Source organism: Tamandua tetradactyla, chromosome 3, assembly GCF_023851605.1.
Source record: "Tamandua tetradactyla isolate mTamTet1 chromosome 3, mTamTet1.pri, whole genome shotgun sequence".
Classification (NCBI taxonomy): Eukaryota; Metazoa; Chordata; class Mammalia; order Pilosa; family Myrmecophagidae; genus Tamandua; species Tamandua tetradactyla.
In genome coordinates, this window is record NC_135329.1 from 213456953 (window position 1) to 213471718 (window position 14766).

General features: G+C 45.0%; 1 protein-coding gene across 3 annotated transcripts in view; it reads right to left on the reverse strand.

The window, feature by feature from the left end:
• The window catches only part of DRC11 (dynein regulatory complex subunit 11), a 237563-nt gene that overhangs the window by 131181 nt on the left and 91616 nt on the right, over positions 1-14766 (reverse strand). For all 3 annotated transcript variants that reach the window (XM_077155534.1, XM_077155536.1, XM_077155535.1), the window contains exon 7: positions 2840-2924. In XM_077155534.1, the coding sequence (XP_077011649.1) occupies positions 2840-2924 (85 nt within the window). The remainder of the gene's footprint in view (positions 1-2839; positions 2925-14766) is intronic.

Consider the following 14766-nt stretch of genomic DNA (forward strand, 5'->3'; position numbering starts at 1 on the left):
CAGTCTAGGGAGGTGGGCATTGCTAGAATCTCCATGTACAGATGAGGAAACGGAGGGGCAGAGGTGGGAAGTAACTTCGTTCACGTGCAGAACTAGTGTGTGATGGAACTGTGATTTTTAAACACTACGCTACGCTGATGTTGCAATCACGTGCCTTTACAGTTATGCTGCTTTGTGGTCTCCTTTGCTTTGTTTTAATGTACTAACCAAACACCTTCAGTTTTCCTTTGGTCTTATATTGACTAGAATTTATGTACCTCATGAGCCATTTAGACATTCCATCAACCTTCTTAATTCCATAATCATTACCTTTCTAAACTAACAAGACTTTCAAGACACGACTTGTGCCTAGCGATTTAGCTGGCGGGACAGGACTTAAACATGTAAGAACGTGAAATAACACCAGGTCAAAATGACAAGTATACTGTAGGCAGGTCTTGATGAAGTGCCAAATGGTAGAGCAGATATTAAGGGCTCCCAGAGTTCAGGCGAGAAGGGCAGGCGTCCTCTCGGGAGCAGGGAGAATGCTGCAGGAGCTGGGGCTGGCTTTTGGTAGGGAAGTGGGGGGAGAGAATTTCCAGTTGTAATGGGGGGGCCTGGATGCTTCACCCGGAGGGCTCATGCCAGACAACAAAGGGAGCTGGGGAGGCTGACTTGGGGCAGCAGTACTGAGGCTGAGAAACCCCAACTACAGCACTGCTTTTACTGCGGTTAGTATCTCATGGTCCTTTACTTATTCTCCAGAGAAGAGCAGTAGGCTGTTTCTTTTTTTTCAGGGCTAAGAACACTGGAGAAATGAACAAGCTTTTCAATCACCTATGACAAGAGTCAGCAAATTGCGGCCCAAGGGCTGAGTCTGGTGTGCTACCCATTTTGTAACTAAAGTTTTATTGGCACGTACGGCCTGCCCATTCGCTTATAGGCTGCGTCCGGTGGCAGAACTGAGTAGCTGTGATAGAAGCTGTTATGTTCCACAAGTCTAAAATATTTAATATTTGATTTCCTGTGGAAAAAGTTTAACCTCTGATCTATGGGAACTTGTTTTATTATTTCCTTAGTGTAAGTTCCGCACGTGGCTTTGATGAGTTACATGTATACATGCTAAAATTTTTACTTTTACTTGGTCTATTTCTCTAAAAAAAAAGTCATACTAATTTATGTAGATAGCAGCAATATAATATCTCACAGTAACTTTTTCCCACATTGCCACCAACTTGTTATTATCATGATTTAAGATTTTTACCAATCCTATATAAGTGAAGAATGATATAGCAACAGTATTTTGCATATACATTTCTTTATTAGTGATTAAAACTTTTTCTTTTGTGAAATATTCATTTCTTTGCGCTCTTTTCTACTAGTATGTTCATATTTTCTTGTTATTTTCTAAGAAACTTTAAATGTTAAAGATGCCTATTGTCACATGTTATAAATATTTCCCCAGCTTGTCAGATGACTTTCGCTTCATTTACATATATTTTTTTGCCATTTGAGCTTCATATAAACAAATATACCAGTCTTTCCTCTGTATGATTTCTGCCCATGGTGATATGCTTTAAGTTATTTCTACCCTCTGATCATTAAATATTCAAATAATTTCTTCTGGCACTTTGTGTTTTCGATTTTTACATTTAAATATTTAATGTATGACATTTGTTTTGTGTAAATAATGAAGGATTTACTTGATTCCATCCAATGGTGAGCCAGTTGTCTCAATAATATTTATTGAATGGTCTATGCTTCCCCACTGATTTGAAATGTCATCATTTTATTACTGACTTCCAAACCACGGTGTTGAATCTGTTTCTGAGTACACTGTTCCAAAGTCAGCGAACCTGGCTCCACAACTTATTAACTCTGTGAATTTGCCTAAGCTGCTTGACCCCTTCATGGACTGAGGGCAATAAATGAGTTAATTTATGTAAAGTGCTTAGCACAGTATTTGCACAGAATGTTACAAAGTTGCATGCTGTTTTTGTGTCGCTGTTGTTTCCTGTCTATTTCTTTTCCCAAAACCATGAGGTTGTAATTACTTTATCTTTACAATGAGATCTATGTCAAGTAGGGCAAGTTCTCCATCATTTAAGTTTTCTTTCGTGAGGATACTGTGAAACACTGATTGCTTGTTTATATTTCCATGTAGCGTATAAAGCAAATCTTCTCCTGGTTTCTAAGATAAATACTCTTAGGCTAAGAAGAGTTTTCCAATTTCTAGTTTATTAAGGCATTTGAAAAAAAACAATTCCAGATGTCAGTTTTACAAATGCCCCTGGAGCACTGCAGGGACGACCAAATGGTGTCTGTTGTGCAGAGCATGGACACGGCAGAGATCTGAGTCTTGACAGATGATGGGGATTAACTGGAGGGAGAAGGAGAGAAGGAGAAGAGGTACCCTCAGTGCGGGGAGAGGGTGACCTGCACAACAGCGCTAAGGAGCACGAGAGCAGCACGAGACCCCAGGAGGACGTGAGTGGACAGCTGGGGTCTCTCGTGTGACGATGGGGCAGGGGCACAGCAGAGGCCACTGAGAAGTAAGAGGCCCAAGAGCGTAAAGAACTCCTGAAATCAAGGTCCTCAGGTGGGTGCTGAGAAAACGAGCATTGTGCGTCGCTGCATCTCATTCAAGGATTAAGTAGGAAATAGGATGAATCCATTTTGAAATAAATTTGAAATTTTATACACTGATAGACATCAACGAACATTTCTATGCAAACATTTTTTAGGAAAATAACCAAGACATAATCACACCATGAGCCCTGCCCCATTAGCTTTAAAATGATAAGAAATGTGATTATATATACATATATATACACATTTTCTTTCTGAAGCATATTTGTACCTGTTGTGGGGTCTTGTTAGAAAAAATAATAGCTGAACCTCCTTCTTCTACGTTAGGGAAGTCAGGAAATGTGCCAGTTAAATTCCTGAGGAGGAAAAAAAAAGACAAAATAGAAATAAACACAGTCCTTCCAGGGATATATCCTGTTAGTTGGCGCTGTTTGTGTTCATTTAAATGAGCGATGGGCACTACAGTTGGGTCCCCTGCTGACCATCAGGCTGGACCTGATACCACCAGGGAGCAGAAAGGCTGGCAACTGTCAGCAGCGGGTTTTCTTCCTCTGGGTAATTGTTAGTCTGAGACAAATAAGCCCTCTTTAAAACAGATTGCACTTCCTTCCTCTTTTTTTCTTTGTTTTACTATTGAGATACTGTGTGCTTGAGTTAAGAATGAAGGCAGGAGAACAAATCATTTCTTCCTGTTTAAAATTTAAGATAAACATAGGATTTTGAAACTAAACAGAAGGAGGGAGTTGTTCAAATTACAAATTTAGTAATATTGCAGGAAACACATACATGTGATTTATGTTTTAGTTACGTCGAAGGACATATATTTTATGAATTCCAAGCAGTATTTTTTTTTAGATGTAATCATATAGTTCCTAATTTTAAGAAGTAGACCTTGAAATTGAATGTTGAAGAATTTCAGAAGGGATAAGTTGTTAATTTTGCCAAGAATACGTGACTTTGACACAAGTGTTATATTTATTCCACATACAGAAAGGAAAGACTGCCAAGTGAATTTCATTAATTCACAGAAGTACTGAACCTGAAGGTCAAGGAATCACTCACAATTAAAATGCCTCTACAACAGCAGTTCTCAAACTTATTTAAATTTTTTAATTTTTAATTTTTTTTTTAGTTCTCAAACTTTTAACCTCAGGACCCCTTTATACTCTTAATAATTATTGAAGACCCAAGAGAACTTTTGTTTAAGTGAGTTATATCTTTTGATATTTACTATATTAGAAATGAAAACTGAGAAATTTCTAAAATATGAATTCGTAATTTATTTTAAAATAACAATAAAAATCCATTAAATGTCAGCACAAATAACATTTTTTCTTAAAAATAAATATTTTCCAAAGCAATAATAATAATAATAGTGAGAAGATGGCACATCTTTATAAGCCTCTTTAATTTCTGGCTTAATAGAAATTAACCAGATTTTCATATCTGCTTGCAACGTATTCTTTTTTTTTTTGGTTGGAGTATAGGAAGAAAATCTGGACTTGCACATATGGAAAAGGAGGAATATTTTAATAGCTGTTTTAGGTAATTCTGAGTATTCTGCTTTGATTCTAGACCACAATTCATGTGACAAGTTGTTGTTTCTTACAAGCTCCCTGCCATGTGGAATCTGAAACCACAGCAGTGAATGTTTCCTTCTCTGTTACAGTAAAATCCACCGACCTTTCATGCACGTCGAATGGACCTTTGACGTACACTTGATTTCACAACATTTTTCGGTCATTTGGCAAATATTAGTTCACTGAGTTATGTATCTCTCCCTTGCTGTGACACACTTCATCGTACCAGAACTCACAATTGTTAATACCACCACAAATCTCATTAGGAAAAAATGTTTTTAAGTAACAGGAAGCTCGCAGGTTTGGAAGGGCAAATACAAGTTTTCCAGAATTTTAAGTTTCACCAGAAAGCTCAGACCTTACCTCTGGTGACAGAGACAGTCAGTTGTGCTCTCTCAGGCTCATTTGGTTCATTTTTGAGAAAATGTCTTCCCAAAACCAAGTCCAAATAACCAATTGTTCACAGTTGTTTTCAAGTAAAACTGATGTTCCATAATGAAAGTGTCCGGTTCAGCCTGAAACTTACTCCAGCTCTCGGTATGTTTCCTGAGACAACCACCTTACTCAGGAGAGCAGGTGCACTTGTGATTTCGTTACCTACACTAGTAAAAGGCTACGCACTCAAGGGTCGAGTTCCCACAAAGTTAATTCTGCTATCGGGTGCACAGGGGTGAAGGTACAACGGCTTTGCGTCGGGCCACTGCCCGGACCCTGCTGAGACGCCGTCATCTCCCGACAGATGCATCACTGCCAAGGCCAACAAGGCAAAGCCACTGAGTGACCTTGGGGAGCCCCTGAAAGGGTCTTGGACACGCGCTTGGGTCTTGGATGCCCTTTGAGAACCACATTCTGTGACTTCTCCTCTGGGGTCGTCACCCGGCACTGCCAGGACGTCTTGGGGACAGGGGGGACAGAAACGCACACACCCCCAGGCAGACCGCTCCGCCTCGGTCCTCGGCCTGGCAGGAAGTCCCTTCCCAGAGTGGACTGCAGCTCTCGGGTCTCTCTTACACAGCACTGCTCTCCAAACACTTGAAGACAGTGACATTTTCTATCGTTCAGATGAAACAGCGCAGGTCTCTTTCTCCTCGCCTATGGGCTCAATCTGTAGGAAGGTGGCTCAGTGTTGCTTTGGAAGGAACAGGGCACAGTTACAGAGTGGGGGCAGGGTAGCCTGTGCACACATACAGCTACCGCAGAGCTAGGCAGGAGGCCATACATCCTGTTGAGCGGGCAAGCCCCTCCCAGTCCACGGTCCTGGGAGCCACTCGAATGGCCTCACTCACCCATTCACTAATTCATTCATGTATCCCATTCACCCATTTACTCATTCATCATTCATTCGTTTATCCATTCATTAACTCATGCATTCACTCACTCATCCAGTCACTCACATATCCATTCAATCGCTCATCCATTTGTTTACTCACCCATTCACTCACTCATCCATATACTCATTCATTCATTCATTCGTAGAGCCATCCTTCAAATATCTGTTTAGCACCAACCAGATTCTAGATTCAGTGTTGGGAGAAAATGATGTGAGCATTAACAGATGTTGGACCTTGCTCACATGCAGCTCACATTACACAGGCACATGACTGATGCATTTATTAGGCCCCAGATGCAGCTTGTCCCCAAGAGTCATTTCTCAAACCTTGTTAAACAGCCTGACCATGTCATGTCCCAGATCGTGCATCTCTGGCTGAGACAGCTCACAGATGACAGCTATGGTTGCATGTGGACTAAATTACAGTAGTCTCCCTCCTTCACACCTTCTCATATAATGCCTTCAACAGTCACCTTTACGAGCAGTTCCATTTCTGACTATATAATTTTATTTCCATGTTTTAAAGTTGTAGTGTTTTTAAGGACTTGAAACAAACCAAGCAACTTAAGTAAAAATATGTCATTTCTAAAATAGAATTCTTAATTATGTAACACATTGCCGTTCTAAGATTCAATGGTATTACTTTTCACAGTTCTTCCTGCAAAAAGAGTATTTGAGCTGTCATATCTAGATTTTAAAAGATAAATGAATATATTTAGTTATTGAACATATTTAGTTATTTTTAGTCATATTAGTTTATAATAAGTCATAATCTGAAATTGAAGTAGTCCTGTCCTTAAAGAATGTAGAAGCTGTGGTGGGGCAAACATTTTTAAAAATATGTTTTAGAATTTGTACCTAGAAAATGACACTGTAGCTTGATTATTACATACACACTCTCTCACACATGTGTGCACCATTGCTGACCCTCACGTGGCAAGGACACCTCTGTTCCCACAGCAGACAGACCCAGCTTGGGTGCCTGGGCTTGCACTGATGGGGATTCTCCCCTCACCCCTGCCCTGGGACCCGGTCACCTAGGGCGTTTAAGAGAAGGCAGAATTTTAGCTATTTTATCTTTTTAAAACTTCATCCCCAGAGCTATTGAATTTCCATGTCCCACGCTTCCAATTGCATCCTCTGCCAGAATTGGGACACACCCACACCTGCCACAGGCTCTCCTCCATTCCTCCTCATTAAAACAAGGTCGCAAGGTGATTAGAATCAGCTCCGTGGACTGAGCCCGCTGTTCGAGTATAAAACCTTCCCAGGAGACACGGCTCATACTCAGAGACGAGTGAAGGGAAAATACTATTTTGCATCCCCCACCCCAGGGTGTCCAGTGCAAACTGGCGTCTCCCAGCACTGCCCACAGGTGATGACCATGGCTTGTGACTGCCAGGGGAATAACTGAGGACTTCAAATTTGTCAGGAAAATGGCACTTTTCAGAAAAAGCAGCGGCCAGTGTCTGGTTTTGGCTGGACTCTAGTTCAGCTGAGCCTCCCTCTTTGCCCCCCGGGGGCCTCCTGCCCTGCTTTCCTTGCAGTCCCCCTGCCGACGGGCAGGTGGCAGCTGTCCTTTCCCCTTGGGGACAGCCACTTCCCATGACATCTGCAACCTTGAGGCTGAGTGCCTGGAAAACTCACCTGCTGTACATGGGGTGAGCTCCGGTGCTGTTCAAACAGCAGGAACTGAGCCGTGCCACGGAAGCAGGGGGCAGGGGCTGCCATCTTCCGCAGGGACCCTCTCCCTTCTTTCCCAGCCCTGGGAGACAGTGCCTCTCCCCTTCATCTGGACTCAGCCCTGCTCTGGGCTCTCATCCTTGGAAGGGATGAGGTCACTCTGCCTTAGGAGCTCTTGGCCTCCTGCCTTCCTGTTCTCTGAGGAGACCTCGTTCTCCTGGGGTCCCTTCCATCTCAGGTGGCGGTCTCCGGGCTGGCTGCCCCTGCGGGCTGTGAACATGGTCACATCCCCTTCATTTAGAAACTCGTCATCTTCCTGGCCACTGCCTTCCTCCAGCTGCTCCCTCATCTCTTATGTCTTCACAGCCCAGCCTTTCACAACAGTTGTCTGCGTTTGTTGTCTCCACAGAGGTCGGCAAGGAGCTTTATGTGGCTCAATCCTGCAGTGTCTCACGGCCCCGCTCTCTCGGCTCTCAGATGACAGGTTCTCTTTCCTCGGCACCCAGGGCCCAGCAGAGCCCTGGTTCCCCTGCTTGGCTCACTGCCCCCCTTCCTCTGTCTTCTTTAGGGCCCCCCTCTCTACAGTTGGGGGTTGAATCGCTTCCTCATGAAGTCACATCCCAGCCCCAGTCCGCTCTCCTCTGGGTATGAGCTCATTTGTCAGCAGGACCTTTGAGGCGTTAGTCTTAGTTAAGCTGCGGCCAAACTGACCCAGGGAGAGTCTGCCCCTCTATCACTGAAGGCCGCATAAAGAGGAAATTCAGACACGGTCAGCCAGAGAAAGCCACAGAGAGAAGCCGGAAGCCAGTGGAGACCAGGAGAGCAGGCACGGGTCAAGGATGACCGTCACCACAACAGAGCCGGCCCTGGGAGAAGGCACGGCCTTCAAATCCATGAGTCAACAGACGCCTGTTGTTTAGCCAGCCCAGGCTGCGGGACCTGGCAAACTAGGACATTTCCTTGCATAGAGGGAAGAGCTCATATTGTGTGAACTGTTGTTGCGCCTGAACTCACCATCACTCCTTTCTTAGGGTAATGATTTGTTTGGCTCTTTCTTCCCATAGGGACCACTCCTGTCCAGTCTTCTTTATTGTTTCCTCCTTGTACCCCCAACCTGTAAATACCTGGGCACCCAGGGCTTAATCCCCGATGCTCTATCTGCGCTCATGCCCTTATGATCTCGCCCTGCTTCACGGCTTAGCTGCTCACAGAGCAGGCTCGCCTCACCTAACCTCAGGCCTTCTGCCCTCACCTCTCCCCTGAACTCCAGGCCCCACATTCAACTGCCTACCGGGCATCCCCATCAGAAGTGCAATAAGCATCTCAAAAGTCAATGATCCACACTCCACTCTTATACTTTTTCCTATTTCAGGAGCAGAAGCTCTTTTCTTCTGGTGCTCCAAGGGCAAAAAACCTGGAGTCATTCTTGACTGCCCTCTTTCATTTGTACCCTCTGCTCAATATCAGCAGACCCCACGGGTCTACCTTCCAGATATACCTAGAATCTGACCACTTCTCACCACCTCCACGGATCCATGCCACCCTGTCATGCACCTGTCCCCTTGCTGCTCCTTTGCTCCCTACTCTCTACTCTCCATGCAGAAGCCAGAGTCAGCCTACCAAACATGTCACATCATGTCATTTCTATGCTCACAGTTCTCTAATTCTCTCACTCAAAATGAAACCATGCCCATAAAATCAGGTTAACCTTATGTCCCAGTTCATTTGGGACAGATTCAGTTTATGCCCTCTGTCCTAGTTTGCTAGCTGCCAGGATGCAATATACCAGAAACGGAATGGCTTTTAAAAAGGGGAATTTAATAAGTTGCTAGCTTACAGTTCTAAGGCCGAGAAAATGTCCCAATTAAAACAAGTCTATAGAAATGTCCAATTTAAGGCATCCAGGGAAAGATACCTTGGCTCAAGAAGGCCGAGGAAGTTCAGGGTTTCTCTCTCAAGTGAGAAGGCACATGGTGAACACGGTCAGGGTTCCTCTCTCATCTGGAAGGGCACATGGCAAACACGGCGTCATCTGCTAGCTTTCTCTCCTGGCTTCCTGTTTCATGAAGCAACCCGGGAGGCGTTTTCCTTTTTCTTCTCCAAAGGTCACTGGCTTGTGGGCTCTCTGCTTCTCGTGGCTATGTCGTTCTTCTCTGCTCTGTCTGAATCTCCTTCTTTCTCCAAAATGTTTCCTCTTTTACAGGATTCCAGTAAACCTATTAAAACTCTCCCAAATGGGTGGAGACAGGTTTGTCACCTAATTCAGCTTAACAACCACTCTTGATTAAATCACATCTCTAGGGAGATGATCTGATTACAGTTTCAAACATAGAGTGTTGAATAGGGATTATTCTGACCTTATGAAATAGGATTTAGATTAAAACATGGCTTTTCTAGGGGACATGCATCCTTTCAAACTAGCACACCCTGTATTTATAACAGCACCCCCTTTTCTTCTCAAATGTCTTGGTCTATGTTAATGGTCTAACATTAGAGTCTATATTTGTTCCACTTCCAGTGGCCTACGTGGCACTTCCCCTGCCCCCTCCTGGCTTATCTCCTACGACCCTCTTCCCTGCCCACCTGCTTCGGCCACTCTGCCCTCTTGGCTGTTCTTTGACACACCTGGACGCTCCCTCCTCACAGCCTTTGCATTTGCTTTTTTTTCCATCTGGAATATTCTTTCCCCAGATTCCTTCACTTGCTTTAAGCTTTTGCTCAAATGTCACCCTATCAAAGAGGGCTTCCCTAAGACCCATTCTGTATAAGAAAAGGTTTTTTACCAGATGAAATAATTTCCCTCTTATCTCATAACTCTCGCTGAGTTATATATACCTGGGGTGGAGAAGAAGGACGATGTGATTTCTGAATGACTCCCTCAGTTTCTCTTTGCAATCTGGAAAGGACTTTAATAGAAACAGGGATCTTTTTTACTTAAAAAAAGTTTTGGCAAAAAAAAAAAAAAAGAAGAAGAAGAAGAAAGAAACATATCCTCTGCAAAATTATTGTTTAATATGCTAATTATTTAAATTTCAGCTTTTTCTCTAACATAATTTAAATTTTAATTCCAAAAGCACTGATTATCATTTTGCTGATTTATAACGTTTAGGTACAGTGTGTGCTAGCATGCCATTTCCAAACTTCCCCCAAATGCCGTTTGGGCCCCAACTGCTGCAGCCGTCAAGTTAAAGGCAGGTTCCTCCACTGGGAGTCCAAACCACCAAATGGAGCAAGGGATGCAGAAAACGAACCTTATCACATCACATGGCTGCATGAGAAACAGCCGGAGCCACGCGAACGCAGACTTCCTCATTCTGCCCATTTCCACAGAACAAAACAGAAAGGTAAGAATGAGTAAGGACAGAGACGTGAGAAATGAACGTCTGAGACCTAGTAAGACAGTTGATTTGTCAGGTATTTCTGAGCTATTGGTCAACATTTGGTCACTTACAAGCAAGTTCTGGCACTTTGCAAGGGGACTATTTTTTTGAGTAAGCCTCTGGCTCTTTGGAACATTACTCATTTGTGTTAAGTGTTAATTTCCAAGAGATACATTTTAAATTATTCATTGGATCTTTTTCCTAAACAGTACATAGAAAAATATGAGCATGAACACTTAATATGCAATTATTTTCTTTTACAAAAAAGAATTGCTAACGCTTTTCAGACAAAATGACACTTCTCTATCACTCGGTCCATAAGTGAAAGAGCCTGAGTTCCCCTCCCTGCCAGCTGGTCAGTCTCCGCCAAGAGCCTTCTAAATGATGGTGACTCATGGTCTCCAGGGCTGGGCAGCTCACTTCTTGGGTCATTTCTTCCACAGGTCAGCCCTGACCCTTTCTCCCCTCCCCAAGGGGAAGTGGGAAACACCCATCATTTTATTTTGTGCGAGGAGTGTTTGCTTGGCATCTGCGTGACCCAGGCAACTGGCTAGTTCCTTACTGTGCCTGAAAAATGATCCACCCGTGCTCCCCAGGCCGGGGCACAGCAACTCCCCCTGCGCTCTCAGACTCAGCGGTGCGGGCCTGGCCGCTGGAAATGACCCTCAGCCAGCTTGGCTCAGTGCAGGGCACTTTAGGTCATGCCTCACGGGGGTCTCCTGCCAACCTCAGCAACTCCATCTTGAAAATCAGATGCCAAATAGAAACACTTCCCAGGAGCCTGTTTCTCGTTTCGTTAAATGGGAGGAATGGAATTGTGTTACATGTTAATGACGGCCCCTCCCCCGGACAGTCATGGGCTGGGGGAGGCAGGATGATGGAGTGCCCTGAGAAAAGCTGCCGTCACCTCCAGAGAGGCAGGGAATTCAACCACAAATGCACCCCAGGGACCCTGGTGTCCCTCTGCAGTCCGCTTTTCCCCAATGGGATGCTGCAAAGAAGATATTCTGTCCACCCAGGTGTCCTACTCATTGGGTTGAGGAAATGTGGGCACTGAGCCATGTCTGAGCTTCTGCTGCAGGACACTGAGGGGGTTTTGCCATTCCATAAATACCCGCAGGATGTGTACTAGCAGCTTCACTAAACAATCTCCTGAACACTGTGATGAATTGTCCCAAGTGGGCATGGGCAGTGACAGACTTGTTGACTGCTATACAGAAGATCTGCTGTCAGCCGGAAAGTCCTCTTGAGTGTGGAGTGCCAAGTGCTCCTCATCAGAGGGGGGACCGCACAAGGACACCCCACTGGACACCCCTTGCCTTCTGCTGGTGGCCTGGCCCGTCTGGTGTCCTAACACTCACACCTGTCCACGTGATTGCATGAGCTCTCTCCTCTGCGCATGCCTTCTGCGTGCTGGCTGTACTGGCTTTGACTAGTCTGTAAACAATGCAAGCCCCGTTTGAGTTGGCATTTCCTACACTGCTGGTGAGGCGGACCCTTTCCTGTGAGCTCCATGCCTTTGGGTAACCATCTCCTCCTTTCTTTGATTCACTTATTTAAAGGAAATGACAACAAGAGCTCACTTGTGTTTGTTATTGTCTTGGTTTCCTGGCTGCTATGACAAACACCACAGATTGGCTTTGGATTCCCAACAGGAACTTACTGGAGCATGGTTTCGAGGCTGGAAGGCTGGCTTCCTTCACTCGGGCCAGCAGTGTCTGGGCTCCTTGGGTTTCCTGTCACATGGTGACGTCCCCTCTGCTCTCATCTGGATTCCTGCTGGCTTCCAGCTCTGGTCCTCGCCTCGTGCTTTCTCTCGTGCTGGCTGTGGTTTCTTTTCTTCATAACCCCCCCAGCAATCCAGATGAAGGCTCACCCTCATTCCACTGGGCCACCCAGTAATGTAAGACAACATCTTCAGGAGGGCCACGGTGGCTCAGTGGCAGAGTTCTAGCCTACCATGTCGGAGACCGGGGTTCAATTCCAGTGCCTGTCCATGCAAAAATAAATAAATAAACAACATCCTCAAGAGATCCTACCCACGGCAGGGCCGCCCACTGGGACGCGGGTTAAGGGGAAGGCACTGAACTGGGGCACAGAGCAGCCGCCACGGCCGCGTCTACAGGGCTCGCAACGCATCCTCACTTAGGCTTCTCGCCAAGGGGTTTCTCAGCGGCTCCTTACGGCAACCCTGGGAGACAAGCACCGCTCTCCGCTGTACAGAGGGGAAACTGCCAAGGCTGGAGTGCAAGGCGCTCATCCCTTCAGGGTGGGCCCGGCTGCCACCCTCCGCCCCGGCCCGGTGCCCATGGAGTGCAGCGCTGTGGGACCACGCGCCTCCCCCACGCCAGCTGTCACATTTGTTGGCAAACACTGTCACCTGTGCTCACCCTCCGACCCACAGATCCCCCCCAGGAATGCCCACAGCAATCAGAGCAGGGAGACCCCCCAACTCACTCTTCGGGTGGGCAAACCCGGGAGGCTGCACGGCTGCCCGCAGCGGGGTGTGTGGCTGTGGGGTGGCCTGGCTGTCCCTGCCTGTCTTGACCCGTCTGCTGCCACCTCAGGGCTGGGCGTCCTGTGGGCTCCACAAACGCGGAGGTGAAGGAAGGGATTCAGCTCCCTAAGGCTGACGTGCTGCTGTACAGGGGCGGCCTGGATGCCAACGGGATGCTGGTAAAAAGACCAGGCCGGGGCTGATGTGGGGGTGACCGCACCTCTGCCTTAAAGAGCAGGCGGTGGGAGGGAGCTGGGGATTGAATCGCGGCTCAGGCTCAGGCCCCAGCCCCGTCTGTGGGTCCCATTTGTAGACAGGACCCCCGAAGGGTGTTAGCTGAGGTGGGCCCGGACTGAAGGAGGGCGTATGGCCGAAGTCCTAGCTGCCAAGGGACCTGGACACAGCAGTGGAGAGCAGAGGAGGAGGCAGATGGACAGACAGGACACCACTGACAGAGGCAGAGATGGAGCCACTAGAGGAACGCTGCGGAGAAACGTTTCTGAAAACGAGTTGGAGAAGCGTGGTCTGCTGATACCTTCATGCTGGACTTCTCGGCTCCGAAACAGAGAGGCAACAAATCCCCAGTTTGCAGCCCCTGTAAGCTCAGACGGGGGAGAGCCCCATGCGTGGGCGTCTGTCTGCGTAGGTGCAGGGGACAGGCGAGGCGCCACACAAGCCTGCGCTCACCTGGACTAACCAGAGGGGAAAGGGGAGGTGACCCATTCTGTCTTTATGCATCGCAGTATTGTTTTCTTTTGCTATAGCAAACAGAAATTGCATTTGTAATGAAATAAAACACTGAAGTAAAATAATTAATAATAAAAAAAATTTCCTCCTGTATCTAAGGTTTTAGGGCTTTGTTATTATATTGCCCTTGTAATTTTTACAAAGGAATCAATCCAGTTCTCTTTTTAAACATTTTCAATTGTTTTTCTAATTAGAAAATTATGACCTCTCTGTAGGAGAGTTAAATTATCTTCTTTGCTTTCTACTACTTGTTGGTTTGAACAAAGTTTAACCAAGCAATCTAGTTAGTGCAACTATATATTTTTTCCATTTCTTATTGCTTTGTTTTACTTCATTTATCATATATTATTTATTTCCATCTGGTTTTCTTTTGGCAGTTCCTGGGCTATCTATTTTGTTTCATAGATCTATGTTTACGCTTTCATATTATGAACTTCTTCATTTCATAATATACTTGAAAAATCAGTACCATTTGTCCTTCTGTATTGCCATCTTCTTATTTTAATTATAATGACTTTAATAATTGTGCTTTCAAGTAAAATAAATAACCCTGTTGGGATTTTAATTGAAATTGTGTTATCTCTATAAATTACCTAGAGCAAATTTGTCATCTTTCCATTTAAGCAGAGACATGTATATCTTTCTATTTATTCAAGTCTTTTTGTTCATTTATTCTTTTAACATTTCTACACTTAAATTTACCTATAGGTCTTTTATTTCTCCTTCTTATTTAGTCCGTCACTGATATATTTTTTAAAAAATACCTGTTTGCCTGTTTAAAATATTTTTATTTCCTTTTTATGGTGCTAATATTTAACAATCATTTTTACTATATCACTAAATATTACCAAGAGTGGGGATCATTCATATTTTCTTTACTTTTCATGGAAAGGTCTATAGTGTTTCACCATTAAGTTTATAACTTCATATTTTAAAAATGCTCTATGTTTCGTTCATTCATTCAGAACACATTTACTGAGT